Here is a 23,541-nt window from a genome sequence, read left to right as displayed (position 1 = left end):
CGCGGCGACGTAAGACCCCCGGGCGCGGCGACGTAAGACCCGGGCGCAGCGACGTAAGACCCCGGGCGGGGCGACGTGCGCAGGCGCGGTCTGCGGGAAACCGACCGACTGCGCCGGAGGGCAGACATGTCGGGGGTTGCCGCTGTGTCGCGCTTGCTGCGAGCCCGGCGCCTAGCGCTGACCTGCACGGTGAGTGTCCGCAGCGGGCGGGGCGCGGCAGACACCGGGTCCCGGGTCCCCTGCCTCGCGGCGAAACGCGGGGGAGGGCCCGCCACACGTTCCGGAGCCGGCCGGGCGGCGGCGCGGTGAAGGTCACTTCCCCGTGGCTGCCCGGGGCCTGTCCGGGAGCCCGGCGCGGCTGCGAGGCTTCTCGCCCAGCCGCGGGCGCGCGCTCGAAGATTTGGCTGCTCAAGGTCACGCGGCGGGACGTGCCCGGGGCGGCCGGACGGCCGTGGGCCCGTAAGGTGCGGTCTGAGCAGCGCCCCGGCACTCGACTCGGCTTTGCTTCTGGGGCTTTGCGCGGCCCCTGGGCACTGACTGCAGAGCGGCCGGGGCGGTCGCGGGGGCCGGTGTCCTCCTGAGCGTTTCCTGCGGAGCCCCGTGAGCCCTACTCGGTCGGTCTGGGCTGTGCTTTCCCGAGGCCTGGCTGCTGGACCGTGTCCCTTCCACTCCTGACAGTTAAGTCTTCTGAGTTGATCCTCTGGAATTTTACTGAAGCACTGAATTTAGAGGGTTTAGTTACTTGGTCCCGTTATGTGAACTTGCCCAGCCACCTAGTTAGTGCTTTAATTACAAAGTAAAGATCGCAGTGAGAAGCAAGCCTTTCAACAATGTAGACTTGATTTGTGCCTGTAATTATACCCACAATTTTTTTCTTTTTAAAATTCTGGTATTAGAGGTTATGCTAAATGTGAGGAAGTTGAGTCGGACATTCTGCCAACCCCAGAAAGTGTTTTAAATGTTGTCCCATGTTGTTGATGCTTACTGAGCAGAGGTTCCCCCCAGCCCCCCAAATCTTGGGCTCTAAGACACAAGGGTAGCAGGGGGTCCAGAAGCAGATGATGAAGTCCATGGTCAATGGGATAGTTTTAGTCAGCCAAGCACAAGCAGACTTCTGAGTGGGCCCTTCTTGTTAGGTGAGATGGCAGTTTGGTCTGGTGGTCATTGGGGAAGAGCGGACAGGTCTGTCAACCTGGACTGGAACCAGATGATCCTTACTCCAGCCTGCGCCTGCCCTTCACCCATCACTTGCCCTTTGACAGTTTATGTACATGTTGCTGTCTTTTATACAGGCTGGGCTGGAAGGAATTCAGCTCTGAGGTTTTAGCTGAAAGTGAAAGTTTCACAAACAACAGATTGGAGCCTAAACCTCTCCTTTCCTGTTGGCTTGATTGGAAGTGATCTTAGTGCAATCTGCTGTTAACTGCCAGCACTGTGCTTCACTGTCTCCATGATTCTTCACCAGGGGCTTGTGTTCAGGTGCTTGTGAACAAAATGGCGAGAGAGAGTTAGCAAAATTAAACCACAGGTTAGATCTACCAAAGATGGTCTTGAGTTTTAAAGTCTTTTATCTTGATGAAGGTAGCTTTTAAAATTATTTCCACCTATGTAAATTAATCTGTCTGCAAGCTGCTTAATGGAGTTTAAGGTTGCCAAGAACAGAAGCAGCAAATTAGCAGAACAAAAAAAGAAAGGATTTCATAATCTCCCACTGAGAAATGTTCAAGGACTGTACTCAATAAAGATAATTTGAATAAAGGCCACAGAAGATTTATCTTTATCCAATTCTGTGGTGTTTTCAAGTCATATTTGCAGCTCCTTTTGAGTTACAAAATTATCAAACCTATTTCGCCTTTGTTTCCTTTTTAATTGTCCCAATGTACTGACACAAATTTGCACACTATTTGAAAGTAGTTAAATCAAAAGGAAGAGTAAAACCAGTAACCTTATATAGTTGTTGCTTAACTTCAGGTGATATTTTTCCATTTTCAACAAGCTATTCAAGAATAAATCAATTTATTCTAATGTATCATTCTGAATATGTGTTAGTGGCATATCTAGATTTACATTATTTAGGCCACTGTAGTAACTAGTAACCTTTTGTTTTGTTTCTTGGAATAATTACAGTGGCACTGGCTTTCAGTTCTACACTCCATGTCCTGTTTTTCCTGGTTCATTTGAAAAATTGTGGCTGGTTTTGGTATGTACCTGGATATTCATCTTAGTTTGGAAGCCTGGAAATTTTTTCCCAAGGATCCCTGGATCATAGGGAAAGTATAGGATCTGGAGCCAGCCAGGCAGATCCAATACCTTGGAAAGACTCCACTGCTCTGTGGCATTAATGAGGGTTCTGTGAGGGAACATGTGAAACTTGTGTGGTGTTCCTCTGTGCCAGGACCTGCAGCTCACAGCCTATCCTCAGTTATCATGTGAATGATGTTTTAAACATCCTTACTTTAAAAACCTTTAAATTTTAAGTGAAAGTAATTGCACATAGTAGCAAAAAAAAAAAAGTGAGTACAGAAGTTCTTGTAAGTGAAAAGAAAGAAGACCACCTCCTTCCCAGACCTGTTCTCTAGTGGAATCAGTTCTGAACTGATTGTGGTATTGATGCCTGCTGTTTACCTCCATTTCTCTAGCTAATATGCAGGTGCATTTTGTCCATTTTAGACATTGATTTTTGCTGGTAAATAAGGGTTTAGTTCTCCTGCGGAGGTATGGGTCAGCAGTGAACTGCCGCAGGGGCAGGGGCTTTGGGTGCAGCAGACCTGGGTATAGCATAAGCCCTCTTGAAGGAAGTCGCCATTAGCCCCCCCATAGGGCCACCAGAACTTACACAGGACTGGGGAAACAGACTCTTCGAGGGCACAAACAGAACCTTGTGCACCAGGATCCAGGAGAAAGGAGCAGTGACACCCCCCCCCCCACCCCCGACCCCCGACAAGAGACTGACCCAGACTTGCTTGCAAGTGTCCAGGAGTCTCCGGCAGAGGTGTGGGTTGCCTGTGGCCTGCTGCAGGGTTGGAGGTACTACCCTCAGGGGCACTGTGGGTAGCAGGAGGTCACCATTATTTTCATTACCTCCACCATAGTTTGGCCCCAGGTAAATAACGAGGAGGGAACACAGCCCCACCCATCAACAGAAAATTGAATTAAAGATTTACTGAGCATGGCCCCACCCATCAGAACAAGACCTAGTTTCCCCCTCAGAAAGTCAGTCTCTCCCATCAGAAAGTTTCCATAAGCCTCTTATCCTTCTTCATCAGAGGGCAGACAGATTGAAAACCACAATCACAGAAAACTAACCAAACTGATCACATGGACCACAGCCTTGTCTAACTCAATGAAACTGTGAGCCATGCTGTGTAGGGCCACCCAAGACGGACAGACGGGTCATGGTGGAGAGTTCTGACGAAACGTGGTCCACTGGAGAAGGGAATGGCAAACCACTTAAGTATTCTTGCCTTGAGAACCCCACAAACAGTATGAAAAGGCAAAAAGATAGGACACTGAAAGATGAACTCCCCAGGTCAGTAGGTGCCCAGTATGCTACCAGAGATCAGTGGAGAAATAACTCCAGAAAAGAATGAAGAAACGGAGCCAAAGCAACAACAACAACCAGTTATGGATGTGACTGGTGATGGCAGTAAAGTCCAATGTTGTAAAGAGCAACATTGCATAGGAATCTGGAATGTTAGGTCCATGAATCAAGGCAAATTGGAAGTGGTCAAACAGCAGATGGCAAGAGTGAACATCAACATTTTAGAAATCAGCAAACTAAAATGGACTGAAATGGGTGAATTTAACTCAGATGACCATTATATCTACTGCTGTCGGCAAGAACCCCACAATGAAGTGAAAGGCAAAGGAGAAAAGGAAAGATATACCCATTTGAATGCAGAGTTCCAGAGAATAGCAAGGAGAGATAAGAAAGTCTTCCTCGGTGATCAATGCAAAGAAATGGAGGAAAACAATAAAATGGGAAAGACTAGAGATCTCTTCAAGAAGATTAGAGATACCAAGGGAATATTTATGCAAAGATGGGCACAATAAAGGGCAGAAGTGGTATGGACCTAACAGAAGCAGAAAATATTAAGAGGTGACAAGAATACACAGAAGAACTATGCAAAATGATCTTCATAACCCAGATAATCATGATGGTGTGATCACTTAGCTAGAGCCAGACATCCTGGAATGTGAAGTCAGGTGGGCCTTAGGTAGCGTCACTACAAACAAAGCTATTGGAGGTGATGGAATTTCACTTGAGCTATTTCAAATCCTAGAAGATGATGTTGTGAAAGTGCTGCACTCAGTATGCCAACAAATTTGGAAAACTCAGCAGTGGCCACAGGACTGGAAAAGGTCAGTTTTCATTCCATTCCCAAAGAAAGGCAATGTCAAAGAATGCTCAAACAACCACACAATTGCACTCAACTCACAACACTAGCAAAGTAATGCTCAAAATTCTCCAAGCCAGGCTTCAATAGTACATGAACCGTGAACTTCCAGATGTTCAAGCTGGGTTTAGAAAAGGGAGAGGAACCAGAGATCAAATTGTCAACATCTGTTGGATCATTGAAAAAGCAAGAGAATTCCAGAGAAATATTTGCTGTATTGACTACATCAAAGCCTTTGACTGTGTAGATCACAAAATACTGTGGAAAATTCTGAAAGAGATGGGAATACCAGACCACCTGATCTGTCTCCTTAGAAGTCTGTATGCAGGTCAAGAAGCAACAGTTAGAACTGGACATGGAACAACAGATTGGTTCCAAATCAGGAAAGGAGTACGTCAAGGCTGTATATTGTCACCCTGCTTATTTAACTTATATGCAGAGTACATCATAAGAAAAGCTGGACTGGATGAAGCACAAGCTGGAATCAAGATTGCCAGGAGAAATATCAATAACCTCAGATATGCAGGTGACACCACCCTGATGGCAGAAAGTGAAGAAGAGCTAAAGAGCCTCTTGATGAAAGTGAAAGAGGAGAGTGAAAAAAGCTGGCTGAAAGCTCAACAATCAGAAAACTAAGATCATGGCATCTGGTCCCATTACTTCATGGCAAGTAGATGGGGAAGCAATGGAAACAGTGACAGACTTTATTTTTCTGAGCTCCAAAATCACTGCAGTGACTGCAGCCATGAAATTAAAAGACGCCTGCTCCTTGGAAGAGAAGTGATGATCAACCTAGACAGCTTATTAAAAAGCAGAGGCATTACTTTGCCAACAAAGGTCAAAGCTATGGTTTTTCCAGTAGTCATGTATGAATGTGAGAGTTGGACTGTAAAGAAAGCTGACCACCAAAAATCGATGCTTTTGAACTGTGGTGTTGGAGGAGACTCTTGAGAGTCCCTTGGACTGCAAGGAGATCCAATCAGTCCATTCTGGAGGAAATCAGTCCTGAATATTCATTGGAAGGAATGATGCTGAAGCTGAAACTCCAGTACTTTGGCCACCTGATGCAAATAACTGACTCATTTGGAAAGACCTTGATGCTGGTAGAGATTGAAGGTGGGAGGAGAAGGGGACAACAGAGGATGAGATGATTGGATGGCATCACCGACTCAGTGGACATCAGTTTGAGTAATTCTGGGAGTTGGTGATGGACAGGGAGGCCTGGCGTGCTGCAGTCCATGGGATCGCAAAGAGTCAGACTGAGCAACTGAACTGAACTGAAGGGTTTAGTTCACTTGCCCTACTACCCACATCCTCAGTTTTCCCATTGATTATGCAACCACTTTCAGAACCTTTACTGTGTAGTTCTGTAATTGTGTAGCTTGTACCTGTTCTTACAGAGTAGCTTCTTGGTCCTGATTCATAGGGTGCTGTGCTAGATGAGGACTCTCCACTTTGCTCAGTTGGGGAGATAAGTATCTCTGCTCTTCTCACTTGTTGCTCTCTCTATTCTCCTGATTCAGTGACCTGTACTGTTATGCTAACTCTGTTAATATCTTAGGTAGATTTCTGCTTTCTTTTTCATGTTGCTCTGTTGCAATATTTTGATATTTTTGTCTTCAAAAATTGTGAGATTAATAAGTGGCATAAAATGAGTTTTATCTAAAGACAGAAATTGGATTAAAATTAAATTGGACTCTCCAAATTCTAAAATCACTCCCCAAATCTGATTTAGGTACAAAAAATAGTGTTACTGTTTTCCATGGGGTGATAATGTGATAATTTGTTACAGATTTTATTATAGTAGCTACTGCTTTTTAAGCTAACCATGTGGGTCTGTGTGTTTGTCTGTCTTTATTCAATGTGAACATCCCAGAAAGAAGAAATAAATACTTAGGGAATCTCACAGTTTCTATTTTAATTTTAACTTGGTATCACAAAGTATACTATTCTTATTGGTACTATTAGCTATATTTTTGTTGTTCAGTTCAGTCGCAGTACTTTATGATATCTTCAAGAACATTTGTATTAAAATTCCTTCAGGGACTTGGTTTATGTTAAAATATGAATTTACCATTTAAGAAAGTATAATAAAGCTGGAGAGTATTCTTTTAAATTCACATCTGAAGGAAAAAAAAACTTAAGTTTTGTCAATAAAAACAAATGTACTGGAAAAAAAAAATCAAATACACTTAACATTACCAATGAAAAATTCAAAAATATCACTCTTACCAGTTCGAATCTACTTAAAAATGCAAGAAACTACACTTTTTAAGTAGAGCTATTAAAATAAACTCAGATGTTTGCATCAACCACCACTCAGTTTCTGAGTTAGAGGGAACCTTCTGCCTCTGACGTTCCTCGCTGGTGGTCAGCCAGGTTATCCAACCCCTGCCAGAGTTCCTCATCTTAAAGAAGTCTGTCTGGTTTCAAACAACATATTTGCAGTTCATTTTGTATTTGGAAATTCTCCCTATAATCCACATGTGTTTGTCCCAAAGCATAGTTTCTTTTCTCCAAAAAATTGAAACATCTCTTCCAATTGAAGAATAATTGAAGACATCCCTTTTGTCATTGCTGAATGTATTTAGTTCCCAAAAGTGTTGTTCAGAATATTCTAAGTGTCTTTTACCAGAGTCTGCTAAAATGTGGTAAGCAGAATTAAAAGACTTGTTCCCTAAATTGCATACCTTTCTTAGTCCATGAAGAATGTTGCCTCTCTTGCTGGATTGTGATTTCATTGCCACCCTTTTCTTGGGTAAATGGTTGTAGAAAGGGACGTTTTCGCTGAGGCTTGCAGTTGTACAGGTTGGCCAGGGACAGACCAGGGACAGGTGTCCAGGCAGGGGGATGGAGGCGAAGTATGACAGGCAGGGACATGGCTGAGCCGCTGCAGGTGTGGAGAGGGCGACGCAGGACCAGGAGCGTCTCGGGGCCTGGATGCGCGTGTCCATGAAGGGTCAGCCCCGGGCCTGGGACAGCCTGTTCTGCAGCCTCACTGCCCCCTCCTCACTGTCAGTGCCTCTTCCAGTGAACCGCAGGCCCCGTGTACAGGGTGGGGGGCCAGTGTGAAGAGGGCTGGGATGGACCCGGGAAAAGCACTTGGTGGTTTGCAGAACTGCCACTTAGGCAGCACAGGTGTCCTTCCCATTCTCCTCTAAGTACTGTAAGTCAGGAAATTTGAAAGTGTGCCTTTTACATTTTCTGGGTCATTGAATGTCCTGTCTGGAAACAAGCTTCATGTGGAAGGGCCTTTGCTGGTTACCACTTCCTCAAGCCGGGCCTGGGTCCTTAGCCCCTGCCTTAACCTTCAGAGCTAAGAGGAGGGTTCCAGGAAAAGTTTCTGGGTGAGAGCGTGCACCTGGGTCCATGAGAAGGTTCGCGACTTACGAAATTAGAAGTCCCCGGTTCTCTGAAGACAGTTAGCCCTCCCTCTTTGTTTCAGAAGTGGCCGGCAGCATGGCAGACAGGAGCCCGCAGTTTTCACTTCACCGTTGATGGCAATAAGAGGTCGTCTGCTAGAGTTTCAGATGCGGTAAGTTCAGGGCTCTTTGTTTTAAGTGATTTTCTTGACTTAGCAGAGTAGTGTTCTATACCAGTTTTTTACGTACTTGAGTAACACACAGGTTTTTACTTAAATTCTCTTTTTAATTCGTACCCAAATTATTTTTGATATGTTAGTAATTATAGTACAGACATGAATATAGATACTGATGTTTTTGCTTGTAACTCTTGTGTATGTATAAGCAAATGAAACGTCAAGTGAAGTAAACAAAATAACAAAATACAGATGTCAGGTGAACAATGTTTACTGGAATGCGAGGTGACAGATGCCTTCTCAGCTGAACGTGGGCTCCTCTGTGTCTACAAGGCCCTTTCTCACTCTGTTGAAGAAACCGGAATTTGCTTTTGAGGCCCTTTTCGTGGGCTCACAGTGGTGACTGAGTGCTAGTTGGCACCTTCTCAGTCATAAATATAGTATGGACCTGGAACATACTTGGGTTCTCGGTGGTCTCCCAGGTGAATGGACTCTGCTTATCTAAATGAACATTTCACTCTTTTCATGAGAAACTTGCAAAGCATGGTCCATACTACTTTATAAGCTTAGGTTTGTCTAACCATTTATATACGGAGTAAGCATAAAAAGAAAAGGTACAAAATGGTAACTGTAAAGAGAAACCATAGTTGGAACCGGTGTTTTGATCTGTGGCGTTGCCCTCCTCTGCGTCTATGGTCCCATGCTGTGAGTTTCCAGCCTTTCAGCTGATGGTGGGTGTCCCGGCTCCGTGGATCGGTGCTCTGCCGTGATGGGAGCACCCTTTTGACTTGAGGATGTGCCCACCGAGTCTGCCATTGTCGCCGCGGCTGGTGTGCAGCCCGGCACGATGGAGGCCCTCCGGCGGTGGCAGCAACTCCTGTGTGTTGAAGTCCTTCACCGTGACCACAGCCTCAGTGTCCAGCCTAGTTGAACCAGTGATTAACGGGGACTTTTCTTTTCCAGATTTCTGCGCAGTACCCAGTCGTGGACCATGAGTTTGATGCCGTGGTGGTCGGTGCGGGGGGGGCAGGCCTGCGGGCCGCGTTCGGCCTCTCCGAAGCAGGTTTCAACACAGCCTGCGTCACGAAGTTGTTCCCCACCAGGTCCCACACTGTCGCGGCCCAGGTATGAGAAGGCGCTCCCGTGCTCACAGTGCCTGCGAGGTGCCGCTCAAGGAGCCCTGCCCTGCACCGCGCCCCCTCTGCTCCTGGCACTCAGTCCCCAGGGCTCTCTGCCCACTGTCACTGCCCACCCCTTGGGGACGCGTCCCTCCTGTTTCCACTCCAGTCACGCCCCCGTACCTGCCCCCATCATGGTGTGACCACCTCCCCTGCACTCGCCCCACGTGAACGAGCAGGCTGTGTGCTTGCCCTGTGTCTGCCGGAGACGGGCTCTGATGATGGCACGAATGTGCAGCAGAGAGCAGTGACCTGTACTGCTCTGGATTTAGGGAAGGGGGTGAGTGAGGTGGGAACTTAGGTGACTTTATAGTTGTGGTTTTTCACTCTAGGCACACTGTAGGTAGTGCCCGGCTGACATGCAGGGAGTATCCTAGGGTCACACGTGGCTCTTTTCTAGTGTTTGGGCACATTTCCTCGTTGGCACAGCAGAGGATGTGGTGACTCTCTGGAACCAGTAGAAGCTCCTGTCACCATCACACCTGGAGCAGCAGGGTTCTTCAGCCACCGAGCTGTCCAGATACTTTGTTCAAAAACTGTGCTTTTTAAACTGAAGAATAAGTAATAAACTTCTGTGGCTAATTCATCATCTAAAAGGAAGAATAGATATAAGCAGATAATTTTAAGTAGTATTACAAAAATAATACAGTTTTCAGGTAGAGTGCAATATTAATAAAACAGAATGAGAAAAAGGTAGCATGACTTTTGAATGCTGGTTCTCAAGAAAAGAACATTTAATTGGGGAAGGATAACATTTGTGTGTGCACTAGGCTATGTATTTTTGCACTATTTATTTATTGAGAATTTTTTACTTACTAGATAAGCAAAACTCCAAGTTTGACAAAACTGTTGGCAAGTCTGTGGGGAAACAGGAATTTTTTTACATCGCTGGGGAAGATATAAATTTATATAATCCCTTTGGAAGAGAGTTTGATTTTCATTTCATTTTTAAACCAGCTTTCTATATTCTGCTACCCTGGTACTTAAGATTTCTTTTTGCTATCAGGAATGTGTTTGGGTTTAGAGTCGGAGGAGGGAGGAAGGAATGAATTAACTCGTGTGTGTCTGGCCGAGGCTCCTTGCTCTATGCTAGCATCGGTTTGGTAGCAAAACACACAGGAGGCTGAGGGAGAGCAGCACCAGCTGGGGAAGGAGCTTAGGAGAGTCTTCCTGAAGAAGTTACGCTTGAGTAACAGTTGGGGAGAGGGCGGTTAGAGAAAGTGTCGTGTGTGAAAGACGCTACCTGAAGAGGAGATAGCAGATTGAAGTTTGGGGGTGGGGTGGTGGCCAGCTGCTAAAGTTTGCTCTGTGCTGCGATCTCCTCGGTGACTGATGGGCTGGCGGTGGGGTGGGGGGGGGGCGGGGGCGGGGGGCAGCGGGGGTGGAGAGTGTGGCTCTGAGCCTCAGCAATGGGCACTTCCTGCCTTTAACCCATGCGCACAAGCACTTCTGGGGACACTGTCATAAAACAGTAGACAGCTCTGAGTCCCCTTTATGTGCCAGACTTGGTAGGAAAGAAGCCTCAGCCTGGGGGACCTCAGCCGACACTCCAGACAACTCCCCGAGGGCTCAGGCCCCATGCCCTTCTCCAGGGTGAGGCGCCTGAGGCTAGGTGGCTCTAAAACCGGTCCCTGTCTCTGCAGGGGGAGAGACTTGCTTCGGAGTCTGCCAGGCGGTGGGATCCCTCACAGACACTGGCACTCGAGGAGCTGGCTTTATCCGCATCTGTTCTGTCAGGGGCGGTGGGGAGGTGGGCTGACGGTGCAGCTGGGCTCCTACTATGGTTCACGGGCTGCTGTGTTTCAGGGAGGGATCAACGCCGCCCTGGGAAACATGGAGGAGGACAACTGGCGGTGGCACTTCTACGACACCGTGAAGGGCTCTGACTGGCTGGGGGACCAGGACGCTATCCACTACATGACGGAGCAGGCCCCTGCCTCCGTGGTGGAGGTGCGTCCTTGCTGGCTGCGGGCACGGCGGCAGCCGGAGGCCAACTGGCCGGGCGGCAGTGAACTGCCAACACGGGAGGGCTGCTCCCCGGGGCTGACGTTCTCATAGAGGGTGTTCGTCCTGGTCTGCAGATTGGTGTTGAAGTTCTGGTGTCGGTTAGCCGTGAGTGTCCAGGTCCTGTAAGGTTCTAGGTGTCTCCTTTTACGTTCCTCAGCTGGAGAATTACGGCATGCCCTTCAGCAGAACTGAAGATGGGAAGATCTACCAGCGTGCCTTTGGCGGACAGAGCCTCAAGTTCGGGAAGGGCGGGCAGGCCCACCGCTGCTGCTGCGTAGCTGACCGCACCGGCCACTCGCTGCTGCACACGTTGTACGGAAGGGTGAGGCGCTGGGCCCACAGGCGGTGAGGGGCAGCCTGGCCAGGCGCATGCAGGGTGGGAAGCAGGCCTCTCTGGGCCAGGTCACTGTCAGCCCAGGGGTCGCTTTCTAAGCAGCAGAGTTACTTGGTTAGTTGTTAATTTGAAAGTGTCTGTTTTTGGAGACGTATGGTGGTCATTACATGCCAGGTTTGACCCTGGCCTCTGTCATGAAAGTATAAGAACAGAACAAGCATTTTGAGGCTTTTTCCCCACCTCTGAGTTCCTAAATTGATTGATTTAATACTTAACTGTTCAATCTGACCTATGACTTGAGGGACAGTGGTCACTGGATAATCAGGGCCAACTTTGGCCCAGTAGTCAGTATTCTGAACAGTGCTGCTTTTGAACTCTTGATATGCAGAGGGGCACAGATCATTGATTTTCAAGTCAGAATTGTGTGTCACGCAGGGGGCTGGTGGTTTGACAAGTGCCCCATCCTTTTCCAGGGCTGTCAGATCCCAAGTCCGGGCTGCACAGTCCAAGATGAACCCTTTGCTGTGGTGGAAATGTGCTGAGCGTCTCGTTTTACTTGGACTCGGTGGCCACGTGGCAGCAGGCCCCACATAGCACAGCCTGGTCCAAGTTGGACCCCCATGGTCCGTGGCTCAGCCCTGGCGGCGGCCAGGGGGAGCTTGGTGCTGCCTCTGGCGCCTCTCAGGGCTGTCTGGAGCTGAGATGAGCCCTACGTGCAGCCCCCTCTCCTGGGCTGTGTTCTTTGTACCAATGAGCTGGCATTTGTGGCTTGAAGTCTGCGGCTCCTTTTTGAATCCATTGTTCCCCTCAAGTCTGCCTGATCCCTCTCCCCTCAGATCGCGGTCTCTGACTGGTCAGGTTTACAGTGCCACTGCAAATGCAGGATCCCTTTTTTTCCGTTTTCTCCCCCTTTCAGTCTCTCCGCTATGACACCAGCTACTTTGTGGAGTACTTCGCCCTGGACCTCCTGATGGAGAGCGGGGAGTGCCGCGGTGTGATTGCTCTGTGCATAGAAGACGGGTCCATCCACCGCATCAGGGCCAGAAACACCGTCATCGCCACAGGGTGAGAGCCTGCCTTTGTCATGTTCAACTTCTCTGCAGGCGAGCTGCATTTCGGAACTTCCTGTTTCTAGTGAGAATGGAGGCATCGCGGGGCGGTGGGTGCGGCCCAGGCTTCGGGTCACCTGCTGGGCTTGTACCGCTGCAGGCCTGAGGGGCGGCCCCAGCACCTACCTCAGGCATGGTCAGAAAGAGTCAGCAGTTCCCAGCTGGGAGGACCCTCGATGAGACCGAGGCCTGGAGGGTCATGTGATGCTTTCTGGAGTAACATCTCTTCTGCTTTGGTGGGTGCTGTGTTTATACTGGTTTCTGGGATAGATAAGTGCTGTTTATTCACATGAAGAAAACGAGTAAAATTCCATCTTATATACTGTCAGGAAGTGAATCCATAAACATTTTTACATTTTACTGTAAAAGGAGCATTCTTTCAGAGAATCACACAGCGCAGACATGCCCTAAAGCACAGGCGTCCCTAGGCTCCGTTGCTGTGGCCAGGGCAGCTCGTGCAGACGCACCAGAGGTGCTGCCCCGCGCGGCCCCGAGGGGACACGTGTGCTGTAGCCTCTCTGCCGACCTGTGTTTTCCAGCGGCTATGGGCGCACCTACTTCAGCTGCACGTCCGCCCACACCAGCACCGGCGATGGCACCGCCATGGTGACCAGGGCTGGCCTGCCCTGCCAGGACCTGGAGTTCGTGCAGTTCCACCCCACAGGTAGGACGCGTCGGGCTCCTCGTCTTTCAGGTGATCAGGAACTATGGGAAGGCTTCTCTGCAGTTACAGGTGCTTGCTTTCTCGGATCTCAGTCCTGAATCATGGCCTCCCCGAGGAGCTTCTTCCCAGGGTCCTCAGGGCGGTGAAGCCAGCGTCTTAGCTTCACCTCATCTTAGCGCGCTCGCGATGCGACGCAGTGACAGTTGGCTGCCCCTCTCCTCGACGAGGCTGTTAGCTCCCCTGGGAGGCCAGAGCAGGTCTGCTGCTTTACCACTGTCTAGTATTGCCTGGAGAATTTCACGGACAGAGGAGCATGGCAGGCTACAGTCCACAGGGTCACAAAGAGTTGGCCACATCTGAGCAACTAACACTGACATTCACAGCGCCCAGCACGCGGTAGGGCCGGAGGGACGGCGTTTGAGTGGAGAAGCGGCGCACATGAACTTCGGGCTGCCGCAGTGACTGAGTGGCAGGCGGGCCAGAGCCACCCCGAGGGAGGCGACTCGGGCATGGGCGTGGGAGGGGCCGGGGAGGGGGCCAGGGACGACCTGTCAGCCGCAGAGCCACCCCGTGCTGAAGAACCAGACACACACTGTGAGTGTGTTCTTTCCGACCCTGGCGTGAATGAGAAAAAGCAGTGTATTAGGTGGTAGTTTTATTGCTATTTTTAACCAGTAAGATGTCTGAGACTTCTGATTTCCTCTGTAGTTAGAGGTTTTTTTCTTTTTTTTTTTGCTTCCTTTTCAATATATGAGAAATTAACTACTGGAAGAAATGGCCATTGAAACTAGGAAGTCTGAAAATGACAGACAGGAATTTGCATCTAGTTCTAAAAGCAAGGTAACCCTTTAGAGCACTAATCGAAGTGTTAGGCTTCAAACTACAAACTGCATCCAGCTCCAGGCGTCCTTGTCCTCATCACCTTGAGGGAAGTCGAGGGACGATCGAGATATGGCGCAGCTCCCCCTCCATGCTGCCAGACTTGGGTCTGGGCTCTGCACCTCCCAGCATCATGTTGGCGGGCTTGTCTGTGAAGCCGGGGAGACTTGGAGTGTCCGTGGTGGGCACAGCCTCCGTGAGGGCTGCCACGATCTGCAGCCTCGTCCGTCATCTAGTTGCTGCCGACACCAGCTTTCCAGCCAGGCTTCCTAACCTTCATCAGTCAACACAACTCCGTGGTGTTGAACAGTTAAAACCTGAGCTGTTAAATGTACACTTCACCATGTTGAGAGGGTGCAGCACAGTCACGGTCGGGGCATTGAGCAGAACTGCATGGATGCTGCAGCCAGGCCTTCTGTGCAGCTGGGCTGTGCCACTTTTATGCTGTGGCATCGCCACCTGCCTTGGCTTTTTCTCTATCTTCTGCTCTCCTGGGAGGTGTGCTGTTTGCACACCCTTTCCTTCTCCCAGAGTATCTTGGGAAAAGCATTTGCATCTGAAGTATAGACCCAGCGATTGTTAGGTTGTAACTGTTTCGTCGATTGGTTCTTTGCAGGCATATACGGCGCTGGCTGTCTCATCACGGAAGGCTGCCGTGGAGAGGGGGGCATCCTCGTCAACAGCCGGGGTGAGAGGTTCATGGAGCGCTATGCCCCCGTCGCTAAGGACCTGGCATCCAGGGATGTCGTGTCCCGGTCCATGACCCTGGAAATCCGCGAGGGAAGGTCTGTGTGGTCATGCCCCCCCATCCTCTGGTGGCTGGGGTTCGTGTCTGCATTTCAGCAAGGGCTGGGGGGGCTCCTGTGTCTGTCAGCTTGCTGCTCACCCTGGAGGCCGCGTGCAGTTGCCTCTGACAGTTGTCTGCTAGTTTATGGTCTCCAGAGATCTGTAGTTTGAGAAGTTTAGCAGTTAGCTGTGACTCCTTCTCAGATCTGTGGACCAATTCATGTGTTTGTGAGTGTGGTGGCTTTGTGTGCTTAGTCATTCAGTTGTGTCAGATGCAACCCCATGGACTGTATCCCGCCAGTCTCCTTTGTCCATGGGGGTTCTCCAGGCAAGAATACTGGAGTGGGTTGCCATGCCCTCCTCCAGGAGATGGTTCCAACCCAGGGATTGAACCCAGGTCTCCCGCATAGCAGGCAGATTCTTTACTGTCTGAGCCACCAGGGGAATTTAACGGTGAGCTTCCAGTGCCTGTTGCTTAACCCTGGGTGGCTGGGGGCTCAAGATGAGTAGGATTTGTTCTTTGTGAAGCAGTGTGGGGTCTCAGCTGAGGTGAGACCTCAGGTGTCAGGTGTGAGGTGTCAAGTCTCCCTGCCACTGTGCCAGCCGTGGTGATGCTGGTTAAATGCCTGGGTGTGGCCTCTGGAGGCATCATGTGTGCACAAGAAAGAAGGCTGGTTGTTCTTTGTCGTGAAAGGACTAATGCATTCACCCAGCAGAACACGGCAGATTGTGACCTCCCGACACTCAGGTGTGAGCCTAGTGAGGGTGGGGTGTCCGCCGTGTTAACAGCTGCATCCAAGCACCTGGGGCCCACTTTGGTGCTTGGCTGCCGAGAAGAGATGCCCCAGAAAGGTGGCCTTAGTGAAGGGGGCGCTTTCTCCTGGATCAAAGCAGGTGTTGCCTCACGCACCACGAAGATGCTGTGACCTCACATTTTCTGGATGTCGTTCTTGACCTGTTGCCTTGCTGTTCTCTTCCCCCAGAGGCTGTGGCCCCGAGAAGGACCACGTGTACCTGCAGCTGCACCACCTGCCCCCGGAGCAGCTGGCTATGCGCCTGCCCGGCATCTCAGAGACGGCCATGATCTTTGCGGGCGTGGACGTCACCAAGGAACCCATCCCTGTGCTTCCCACCGTGCACTACAACATGGGCGGCATCCCCACCAACTACAAGGGGCAGGTGATCAGCTGGGGACCCCCCAGAAGTGCTGTGTGGTGTGACAGGGTGATTGGCTGGGGAGCTCCCCGCTCCAGGTGCTGGGCCGGTGATAGGCTGAGGGGACTCCCCTCCCAGAAGTGCTGTCCGGTGTGACGGGTGCTTCTGCTGGAGGGCGGGAGGCCTTGGTGCTCCTCCAATGTTTGCATTCATGCCTTAATCAACTGTTAGCATTTGATTAATTCTTCCTTAGTCATATATTAGATCGTTTGCAGTTTCTCCTACATGAGTGCATGCTTTCAACAGTAATTTGTGAGCTCTTCACAGTTAACTCGCGGATGGTTTGCAGCTCACAGAGAGCCTTTTAGTCACTGTCACCCCCTCGTCCGGTGAGGTGGGCTGCGCTGACGCCTCCGGCCCTCCACCTCCCTGTTGAGTGCTCTCCCGCCTGCTGCCCTCCCTGTGCCGCACCCACAGCTGGAGTGGGGCTGCGGGGGCACGTCAGGTGCGGGGAGGGTCTCCTGGGCATCAGATTGCCGTCCTTACACCTCAGCACAGGTGGCCGGGGAGGGGGTGGGGCAGTGTCTCGGGGGCGGGGGGAGGGGGTGTCCAGTCTCTTCTCCATTCTCTATCCTTGCTGAGGGGAAAGGGAGCTGGGCAGACCGTGCTTGCTAATCTTGGTCTCTTTCCCCAGGTTCTGAGGCACGTGAATGGCCAGGACAAGGTTGTGCCCGGCCTGTATGCTTGCGGGGAGGCCGCCTGCGCCTCAGTGCATGGTGCCAACCGTCTGGGTGCAAACTCACTCCTGGACCTGGTGGTCTTCGGCCGGGCGTGCGCTCTGAGCATCGCGGAGTCCTGCAGACCCGGTACATGCTTCTTCCAGGAGCCTAGCTATTTGCAGAGGCTTTGCTTTGTGGTCATATAGTGGAGAGGGGGCGGAGCGGGGGAGTCCTGGTTTTATCCCAGAGAAGTGAAAAAACAGAAATTCAGAGATTTTTATGGTGATAGACCCGAGACTAGACACAGGCTGGGTAGAGTTAGAAGAGTAACTTGAGTCAGGTGTTTTTGCAGTTGTTCTGCTCAGAAGTCACTCCTGGGAAATTGTTAGTTTGAAGGGGTTTATCAGATATTACTTGCCTGGTGTGAATTATCTCCAAAGAAATGTTTTAAATAGTAGGTATAAATGAGCAAAATACAACTACATCTTTTAAGGGAGAAAAGGATGAGTTGACGCAAACAAGAGAAGCCTGGGTCACAGCTCTCCCCTCCAGAGAGGCTGGGTTTCTACCTGTGATTTCCCCTGTGGACATAAAGTAACTTAATTTGCTGAGGAAGAGATACCACGTGCTAGTCTGACAACAACTCTGGTGCCCACTGCTGAAGCTGGAGCCCGATAGCAGTCTCTCAGAGCAAAGGAGAAAATTCGAGGTTCCTTTTCTTTTGACCTGAGAAGAAGAAAGTTTTATAAGAATACCATTTACTTTTGCACCTGAAGGATTACACTATTAAAACTTTTGGAAATCAGCAATAAAAGGAACAAACTACCCACACATGTAGCAACATGGATGAGTCTATGTCAGGTGGTGCAGTCCAGACCCAAGAGGCCACATGAATGTGATTTTGTGTGTGGGGTTCTGGAGTAGGGAGACTGGGGCAGGAGATGGTGGGGTGGTCATTAAGGGCCTGGGTCTACTTGTGGCGAGGGTCACGCAGCTCTGCCTGGCAGAACCAGCAACCACACTAAGTTAGGCTAAATGTTAAAATCGTGGCAGTTTCAGCAGTCTATATGTGTTACTGAAATCTGTAGATGTGTGCACCTAAGAGAAAAACTCAGTTTTACAGAACAACTTTTTTAAAGCATTTGAAACAAAAGGGAGCAAAGCTGCCCGCCTGGAGGAGCTCGGGCAGCGCTCAGCGTTGGAGAGAGAGTGACTCCAGGCCTTTGTCTCCTGCACATCACACCTACATGCGATACCTTCTGCAGAAAATATATTTGTCATCCCCAAACAGCTTAAAAACCCTCAAAAGTGTTTATCTTTTTAGAAAGGCAAGAACAGCAAATCTTGAGGTTTACATAAGAGGGTAAAGAGCCAGGATCAGCAGGAGGCTGTTAGACACCCCCAGCCAGGTCCCTCCCATCCACCCCCCACCCCCTAAGTCTGAAAATCAGAAGGATTGGGCAGAGTGAGAACAGCTCTCCTGCAGGGTGCGGTGTTTCTCCTTCGCAGATTAGTAATGCAAGATTGATTTGCATACATCTAATTTTTGATCTTAAGATACGGTTTCTGTTCTGTTCGTGCAAAGATTACTTATTGGACACAGACTTTTTGCCAGAAATTTAGTCTTTTTGTTTACTCTTTGACCCCAAGTCAATAGATGCTTCCTCGGGGACAGGGTAGTAGGTAGAATATTATGTGTGCATTTTCCAAACTCCCTGAAAAGAGTATAACACACTTGGTGGGGTGGTTTTTGTTTTTTTTTTTTAAGGAGATAAAGTTCCCTCGATTAAACCAAATGCTGGGGAAGAATCTGTCATGAATCTTGACAAATTGAGATTTGCCAATGGAAGCATAAGAACATCGGAACTGCGACTCAACATGCAGAAGGTAGGAACCTGGACAAGCTTTGGAGTGAGCAGGCCAGCTGCGTCGACAACCCTGCCGTGGGGTTGCTGTTTCCCAGAGGCATGTTCGGGTCTGCGTAAGATTCAAGTGTGTGCTTTCCATACCGAAGGCTGGAAGGGGGAGCCCAGGGCAGAAACAGCAGCTCCCCGGCACTGGGACGTGGCTTTCTCTTTAATTTCACTTTAAAATGTAGGTACCTGTGGTTGGTGGCTAATCCATCAGGTAACACAGATTTAGGTCAATTAAAAACAAAACAGCTAGGAATCCAATTATTTTAACATGGGGAATCTTGCTCCATGAAGGAGACTTTGCTCTGTCCACTTGAAATTTCTGTGTGGGAGCGTTTTCTGGAAAGAAGCCCGAATGGTTCCTGTGGCCATACACACAGACACCAGCAAAAGGGAAGAGGTGCATGTGGCCATTCTCAGAGGACTGTGGTTCTCTCTTCGTGAGTCTGGGCTTCGGGGAGGCCTCGTGGATTGGGAAGGTAGGAGGGAACAGAAGCGTGGAGAAAGACAGTCCAGGGTACAAGTTTCAGGATGAAAATCAGTAAGCCCTGGCGTGTACAGCAGCATCCTGACTAGTTAGTATTCTTGTACACATAGGAGTTGCTTAGAGAGCAGGTTTTTTAAGTTCTCACAGACTTCATTTTAAAATTCAGAGTAATAAACTCAGTCTGAATTTTTTAGTTTTTCTGTTGAGTATTTTATTTTTAAAAAAAAATGCCCAAGAGAAAACCTGGAGGTTTAACAGTTCTTGGCATGGCTTCTCCGCGTGAATTAAGAGCTTACAGGTGTCTCACATCCCAGTCGATGCAGAGCCATGCCGCAGTGTTCCGCGTGGGGAGTGTGCTGCAGGAAGGCTGCGAGAAGATCAGCGGCCTCTATGGAGACCTGCAGCATCTGAAGACATTCGACAGGGGTGAGTGTGCCGCGCCCGCCCGCTGTCACGGGGTGCACAGTCCTTGCTCAGTGGGCCCTGTCGCCTGAGGGCTGCTTTGTGTGCCCAGGAATGGTCTGGAACACTGACCTGGTGGAGACCCTGGAGCTGCAGAACCTGATGCTTTGTGCTCTGCAGACCATCTACGGAGCGGAGGCCCGGAAGGAGTCACGTGGCGCCCACGCCAGGGAGGACTTCAAGGTGTGCCTTCTCCCTGGGCTCCCGCGGCCCGGGCTGGGCTCCCCGTGACCCGTCAGCCCCCTGCGGCCCGCACTCCCTCCAGGGCAGTCTCCATGCGTTTCCCGCAAAGCTGTGAGGAGGGCGCCTTACTCTCCTGATCGCCTCCACACCTGTGTCTTCGTGTTTTTGGTGCTCCAGTGCTTTCCGCCTTCCGCTCAGTGTCTGCTGCTGCCTCTAGGCCTGGACGGGGTGGAGGCGAGTGCAGCCGGCGCTGCTCACTGACTGACTCAGTGACCGGCCTGCCCCTGGTCTGGAAAGAGCTGTGGAGCCTCATCTCAGCTCACTGTTCTTTGAATGAACTGATTTTTACGCCAAGCTCACCTGCCAGATTCTGCAGAAAAGTGCATCCAGCACGTAGTAGTTAGATTTTCCTGGAAGGAGGTTTTTGGGGCGGCAGTCAGGTTAGGATTGGGCACATTTACTGGACCTGAGCGACAGACAGGCAGTCTTTTGTGTTTGGATGGCTCAGCTAGAGGCTGAGCAGGAAGAACTGGATTTTGATCCACTAGACACTGGTTGGAGCTGCGTTAGATTTGCCAGGTACTTAGAAGAGGACATTTGTGAGCACGCTCGTCCTGTGTGCCTGGGACAGAAACCTTTCCCGGAAGCTGGTTGGTTCCTGTGGCTGAGATGTCACTGAAGACAGGCAGAACCCCCTCACCTGGAGTGGGTTGAGGTTGGCGGGGCTCGCCCCTCCTTGGGGTACAGGTGCAGCAGTCAGGGAGGTGTCCATTGCCCCAGGCAAGAGGTCTGGCCTTGCTCAGCAGAAGCTGCAAGTGGGTGGATGTGTGGGGTTTTATTTGAAGAGGTTTTGTGCGTCTTATCTGTTACCACATGCAGGGTATTCCTTAATAGCATTCAGCTTCTCTTTAAAAGTTTTGGAAAACTTAAATGGCTAAGATTAGAACATTAAATTTAAAAGGCTGAAAGAGAAAGTTGAAGTCTGAAAGAGTACAGAGCAGAAAGACAGGGAAGGTATTTGATAATCTCAAGTACGTAAAAGACCAGTTAAATTCCAGTACCTATCCACTGATTGTGGAGAGAAAATGGAGAAGTGGAGTTCTGAGCCGTGCTGTGCTGCAGGCCTGCTCCCAGGCCTGTGGCTCAAGGGCCTGACCTCATCAGCGCTGTGGGGGATGGGATGGACAGGGGCGGGTAGGGGTCCTTGACCAGGCCAGCCCAAGGTGAGGGGTTGGCGGTTTATCGGTAAAGGCCCACGGATGTGTCTAGAGGACTGGCCATTGGCCAAGGGATCCCAGATCTTGTTCATTTTATCTGCGTGTGGTGCGAGTTCTTGCCCTGTGCTCTTCTGGGTCAGGTCTGCACACTTAGTTTCAGTGGGAATAACGAGTTTGCCATGCTTTCTGGTTGTCGGGCTGTATAGGGTATTTGTTGATGGCATTTTCTGAAATAAACTTACTTTCTGTGGCCTTAGGAGAGGGTTGATGAGTACGATTACTCCAAGCCCATCCAGGGGCAGCAGAAGAAGCCGTTTGAGCAGCACTGGAGGAAGCACACGCTCTCCTACGTTGACATCAAGACTGGGAAGGTGCGTGGGGAACGGGTTCCACCTATCCACACGGGCACATGGCCTGGCCCTCGGGTGACACAGGTCAGCGTTCGCTGAACTGTGAGGAACAGCGTGGATTTCAGTTGACTACTGACAGATGAGAGACATCACTGAAAACACACTGTCAGTCAGGCTTCTGCCTGGAAAGGAACCCAGCAGGGGCAGATGGTTCAGAGGGACCTCCCGCTTACCATTTTGAAGTAGTTACCTCAAGTATCGTGTGCATATGAACTTTCACTTAAAAGTAGGAGAAACTGCAAATACATGATTTACACAATTAAGTGATGACAGTGTATCACAAATGACAAAGTTTTACCTGCTTTTGGAGCGTTTTCAGTTTAAGTTTGAATTTGAAGCGTTGAGAATTTGATACAGTGTTATTTTAATTGTTGTATTCCATATGTGAACTTACATAATCTCAAGTTCGTTACTGAAGAATATTCCAGTAAATACCTTTGTTTTTAAGTTCCTGAATGTGTCTGCACACCTGCTTTTACGATTTTTCAAAAGCACAAGAGTGTTGTGTGTACATTTCTCTGCTCATCACCGGCTCTTCTTTTTTTTAGGTTTCCCTGGAATACAGACCTGTAATCGACAGAACTTTGAACGAGACTGACTGCGCCACTGTTCCCCCAGCCATCCGCTCCTACTGAGGAGACTGAGGCATCCCCTCTCCTGTAATTATGTATAATAGCTCACGCCTGGGTTCAGGTCGTAACCACCTTCTCGATTGTGTCCTTGACGGACTGAGGAGGCCATCTGATAGAAATTCCTACCAGAGACCAGTAACTTGCCAGTGATCACCAGCCAGGAAGTGTTCAGCCTGCCTTCATCCCTGCCTCCTCCTCCTGAAATAATAAAACTAGATGACACAAGTTACAGACTTGTGTTTATGTCCAGGTTCACCCGCAATATTGTACTGTTTGACTTGAGGCATACTTACTGACCTGAAATATAAAACATAACTACCTTTCTATTCTGTTGCATCAAAGTCCAGAGATTTTGCTGTGGTGTGTGTGTGTAAGGCATGAGTTTTGGTGCTTGACAGCAAATGAAGACAACAGACATTACCTGCTAGATCTTAGCAGGCTAATGGTTTAATACCTGAACATGTGTCCTGAATAATTTAAATGACCAAACACTGCACGAAGGTGACGTGGGCATAAATGGATCTTCCTCCCGCCGTGCAGGTGCTGCTTGGAGCCGCCCCACAAGGTCTTGTCTCAGGGTTGGGTTCTGTAGAATCCAGTCCGAGGCAGTCGGGTTCCTTCATTTCAGATTGTTCTTCTAGGTTAGAGATTGCTCAGAACTTCTGGCTCAGTAGGTCCTGGGATTGGGCCTGAGAATTTGTATTCCTAACATGACCAAGGACCACACTTCAAAAACCGCCTGTGTTGAATGATGTGGTCCAACAAATATGAAGGAGTTAATTTTTAGGAGGAAAGAACGTGTGGAAAGACTGCATGACAACCTCAGACTACTTTGCCCAAGCCAGTGGGTACTATGAAGAAGTATGTGCTAGGGCATTTTGTAAGCTGGGTGAAAGTGTTAACATGGGCATCGAGTAACATTGAAGTGTTAGGACAAGGAATTTAAAGCTGGCATGGGTACCCCTGAGGCATGAGAGGGTAACAGGAAGGCTGATGGTTGCAAAGGATGAGGGTGGTTTCTTGATGTCACTGCCACTAATTCTGAACCAAAAACAAACCTGTTTTCATGAGTATTCTGAGACCAAGAAAACCACTGGGGAGTGGGTAATCTGGAAATGTAAGTCTCTGTGAAATTCCTTTAGTTAAGGAAATGCAGGACAGAATATTTCATACTGAAAATGTTAAGCAAATTGACAAACCAGAGAAGTAAAAGAAAAAAAAAAGAAGAGTCAAGATAACAAGAAAATAGAATACTGCCCAGAGAGGTGTAGATAATTTCTAATATGGATCAAAAAAAGATATACCATAAAAGATTCAGACCTGCAATAGCTGTTTATGTTTAAGGTCACTAAAATTAAGATTTTATTCCCCAGTCATCTTGGTGTGTTTCGAGTGCTCCAGGACCACATGTGCCTAGTTGCTGCCACGCTGGATGGCAGATAAAGGCAGTTCCATCACTGCAGGAAATTCT

At 49.3% G+C, this 23,541-nt stretch overlaps 1 protein-coding gene across 1 annotated transcript; it reads left to right on the top strand.

Annotated features, from left to right (window-relative positions):
• Positions 1 to 29: 29 nt before the first annotated feature.
• Positions 30 to 22,396, top strand: SDHA (succinate dehydrogenase complex flavoprotein subunit A). The gene is made up of 15 exons (XM_061129404.1): positions 30 to 189; positions 7,843 to 7,932; positions 8,899 to 9,060; positions 10,920 to 11,063; positions 11,278 to 11,442; positions 12,371 to 12,519; positions 13,103 to 13,227; positions 14,723 to 14,891; positions 15,876 to 16,071; positions 16,742 to 16,913; positions 18,535 to 18,653; positions 19,481 to 19,592; positions 19,681 to 19,811; positions 21,286 to 21,399; positions 21,987 to 22,396. Exons 1-15 carry the CDS (start codon positions 127 to 129, stop codon positions 22,071 to 22,073), a joined length of 1,998 nt encoding a protein of 665 aa, XP_060985387.1. The 5' UTR covers positions 30 to 126; the 3' UTR covers positions 22,074 to 22,396.
• The last annotated feature ends 1,145 nt before the right edge of the window (positions 22,397 to 23,541 follow it).

This window comes from Dama dama, chromosome 25, assembly GCF_033118175.1.
Source record: "Dama dama isolate Ldn47 chromosome 25, ASM3311817v1, whole genome shotgun sequence".
NCBI classification, from domain to species: domain Eukaryota; kingdom Metazoa; phylum Chordata; class Mammalia; order Artiodactyla; family Cervidae; genus Dama; species Dama dama.
The sequence above is the reverse complement of the archived record's forward strand: the minus strand, read 5'-3'. Positions and strand labels throughout refer to the sequence as shown.

What these genes read in the sequence shown, in the direction of transcription:
- SDHA (XM_061129404.1), top strand. Translation starts at nt 127, where the DNA reads ATGTCGGGGGTTGCCGCTGTGTCGCGCTTGCTGCGAGCCCGGCGCCTA. An exon ending in CCCACACTGTCGCGGCCCAG is followed by an intron (nt 9,061 to 10,919) that starts GTATGAGAAGGC and finishes GCTGTGTTTCAG; the next exon opens with GGAGGGATCAACGCCGCCCT. An exon ending in CTGGAAATCCGCGAGGGAAG is followed by an intron (nt 14,892 to 15,875) that starts GTCTGTGTGGTC and finishes CTCTTCCCCCAG; the next exon opens with AGGCTGTGGCCCCGAGAAGG.